Source organism: Entamoeba dispar, genomic scaffold (assembly GCF_000209125.1).
Source record: "Entamoeba dispar SAW760 scf_1105229458197 genomic scaffold, whole genome shotgun sequence".
In the NCBI taxonomy this organism is placed as follows: Eukaryota; Evosea; order Mastigamoebida; family Endamoebidae; genus Entamoeba; species Entamoeba dispar.
Window position 1 is genome coordinate 1 of NW_001853072.1, and position 3291 is coordinate 3291.

The window sequence follows — 3291 nt, forward strand, 5'->3', positions numbered from 1 at the left end:
TTCTTCTATTTCTGAAAATACTTTTTCAGATTACAAATTTCGTTTTCTTATTTTTAAGTTCAATTAGTTTATTAATGTTATATATAACGAAATAAAGATAATTTAGTTAAAGAAGAATTGATAATGAAAAGAAATTAGATTAAAATAAACAAGTAAATTAGATTGTTATTAATTTACCATCAATAAAAATACATTCTCCAAGACTATCAATTGCTATCATATCTCCACTATCATATCTAATTAAAATATTATCTGTACTTACAATAAATGAAAATTTAGATTTACCCATTGGAGTGTATACATCTTTATTATGTGTTTCTTTATGAACAAAATCATTTACATCTTTCCATTTTAAATGAGGATTACGTTCAACACGAGAGAGAATTCCTTTTGAAATATCGAATTTAAATTCTTGATTATTTTGATAAACAAGACAATATGATGAAAACAAATGAATTGCCAATGTTTTATCATTATTCCAAAAACAAAGAATAGGAGTTTCATATTGAATTAATCCACACATCCAAAACTCTGATAAAATATAAATTGTATTATGTTGCATAATTTCAGCAATTTGAGATATTTTAGGTAAATAATTTTTCATTGAAAATTGTCTAATTTGACTTAAAGAGAGATTAGATTCAATCTAAGTTATTAAACATCTATTTTAAATTCATTTCTTATACTAAAAAATTTAATATCAAACTTCATCATGTAATTCTACTAATGAATCTACAATTTTTGCTGTTAATGAAATATCATCTCTAATGGTGTTAATTTCTCCTGTTGTTTGTTCTTGATTTTTTTCAAGAGATAATTCAATATTTTCTGTTGCTGATTTAAATGTTGTTTGAGTTACTGATTCTAATTGTTTAACTTGTTCTACAGTTTTACAAAGAATTTCAAAATTATTTCTTTCAGTTGTAATAATTTCATTTTGAATTGAACAGCTGAGTCCTTTATCTTGTGTTGTTCCTTGTAACTTCTATTTTTTTAAATCATTATTTCTTCTTATTAATTCTTTATAACACAATTATCCACAAACCCTTACCTCTTCTGTTAATTCTGTTATTCTAACCTCAACTCTATCTATACTACTTTCTACTTCTTCAATTTGTTTGAGAATTTCTTCATATGAAACACTCATTTAAATAAAAAAAAGAATAGATCTATTATTTCTTTCTTTTTTAGCTCATTTTATTTTTCTTCTTTTCTAAAAACCATTTTATTATTTTTTATGTTATTCCAAATATAGAAAGAATCAAAAGTAATCAAAATGAAATCATATAATTATTGATTTGGTATAATATATTATTCTTGGTTAATGAAAATAAATAAATATATTATAAGGTATCATTTATATAAAGATTTCTCAACATATTAAGAATTAATAATTTTTAGATTCTTCTATTTAGTTCATTAAACATATCTTGAGATAAAAAGTTATACTAAATAATCATCTGTAGTACTATCTTCTTCATTTATAATTTTTTTATGTTAAAACTATCTGTTCTTCTTTGCTATTTATAATTTCTTGATAAATTCTATTCTATCATTATTACTCCTTTCCATTGAACTACCAATACTCAAAATAATACAAATATATAGATAATATTGTTCTAACTCATAAATAAAATATCCTCATCTAAGAAAAGTATTCAATTTCCTTCTTTTTAACTGATATTAAACTCTGATCTTTTAAAAGAAAAAACAATAAAATCTTTCATTTTCTATTACAACCATTTACACTCTTTAGTTTATACAATTTCTTATTATTTTAGAGTTAAATTTATTGAAACTCTTGTTAACTAATAACTTAAAGAAGATTATTTTTACTTTTAAAATACAACAAAGTCTTATAAAAGTAAAAAAGAAATTGTTTGAATAGACAAAATGGTTAAATCAAATAAATCATAATGAAGTTATTTTATCATAAGTCTTTAAGAACAAAAATAGAAATAACAAAAATTCAATCATTTTTTTGGTTTTAATTCTGTTTTTTTCTTCAATGCAGCTAAAATTGTTATGTATTACAATAAGAAGTAAAAGAAGAGAAGAACAAACTTTTTACTGCTGCTTTAACTTTTAGTCTTGGGGTATCATCTACAAGATAAGTGTCAAGATTTAATGATTCTGGAAGTATTATATTTCTGATTGTGTTTCCTCTTACTGTTGATTGGTCTAGGTCAATTGGATTTTTTCCTTTTTGTGTCATTTTTACAACTTTTAGATGGACGTTCATGTAGTTATCAACACCAACAATTGTTCCAGTGAGTATCACCCCACTCTTTAATTCAATAGTAACGACTTCGTTTGTTAGCCTCATCAAAAATCTTACTAATTTCATGTTATAAGAAATGATCTTTTTGAGTTCTATTTGAAGATGGAATATCCAAACTACCCATTTTTTCCTTTTTCTGACCCCAATTATTTATCCTATTATCAAATGGGATATCTTCAACCATTCCAACTCTCTCAACCACCACCACCTCCACCACCTCCTGCTCCAGATAAATCTATGCAACAAGTAGCTAATCCTCATGAAGATAAAAAGACATTGTATGTTGGGAATTTACTTCCTGGAATGGCAGAGGAATTAAGAGGATTGTTTGAAGCATATGGAAGTATTGAAAGTATTAATCAACCAAAAGGTAAAAATTTTATGTTTATTCACTTCAGTAAGGAAGAAAGTGCTAAAGAGGCAAAAGAAGAGTTAAATGGAACAACATATGGAGGCACAACACTGAAAATAGGATATGGAAAAGCAGAAACAGGTACTACATTTACACAAACCAATCAAAACAAAACAGATTACCAAACAGAAACAAACGCACAAGAAAATGAAATAATTTATCAACACCTTAATCAAATATTAAAAGATGAAGAAAAAGAAGTAAATCAAATTAATCAACCAAAAGAAAATAATAAAAAAGGACATCGTACAAAAGAATATGAAGTTAATAGAGTATTATGGGTTGGAGGATTAAATAATAATGAAATGAAAATATTCTCTAAATTAACTCAATATGGACCAGTTGATAGAATTAGAATTGGGATAAATAATAGATGTGCATTAATTGAATTTAAAAATATTGAAGATGCAAAAAGAGCAATTAATGAAATGATACATGTATTATTTGATGAAGATAAAGTAAAAATAAGATATGAAAAAGATCTTAATTTCCAAAGCAAAACTTGGTTCCCTGATATGCCTAGTCATTTTATTACTAAAGAAAATGAACCAATTAAACCATTATCAATTGAAGAAGAGAAAATGATTGATGAAAAAAT

At 24.6% G+C, this 3291-nt stretch overlaps 3 protein-coding genes across 3 annotated transcripts, besides 1 other annotated feature; 1 reads left to right on the top strand and 2 right to left on the bottom strand.

Annotated features, from left to right (window-relative positions):
• Positions 1-157: 157 nt before the first annotated feature.
• EDI_229590 (uncharacterized protein) lies at positions 158-1147 on the bottom strand (the record flags this gene model as incomplete). The annotated part of the gene is made up of 3 exons (XM_001734328.1): positions 158-646; positions 707-985; positions 1046-1147. 3 exons carry the CDS (start codon positions 1145-1147, stop codon positions 158-160), a joined length of 870 nt encoding a protein of 289 aa, XP_001734380.1.
• Positions 1148-1327: 180 nt separating this feature from the next.
• Positions 1328-1349: a sequence feature (AT_rich).
• A 624-nt stretch (positions 1350-1973) lies between these two features.
• On the bottom strand, positions 1974-2347 carry EDI_229600 (small nuclear ribonucleoprotein sm D1, putative; the record flags this gene model as incomplete). Its single annotated transcript, XM_001734329.1, has 2 exons — positions 1974-2014; positions 2065-2347. The coding sequence occupies 2 exons, from the start codon at positions 2345-2347 to the stop codon at positions 1974-1976; spliced, it is 324 nt and encodes a 107-aa protein (XP_001734381.1).
• A 36-nt stretch (positions 2348-2383) lies between these two features.
• Positions 2384-3291, top strand: EDI_229610 (nuclear acid binding protein, putative; the record flags this gene model as incomplete). The annotated part of the gene is made up of 1 exon (XM_001734330.1): positions 2384-3291. A coding segment is annotated over one exon (908 nt), but the record flags the coding sequence as incomplete, so codon positions are not given.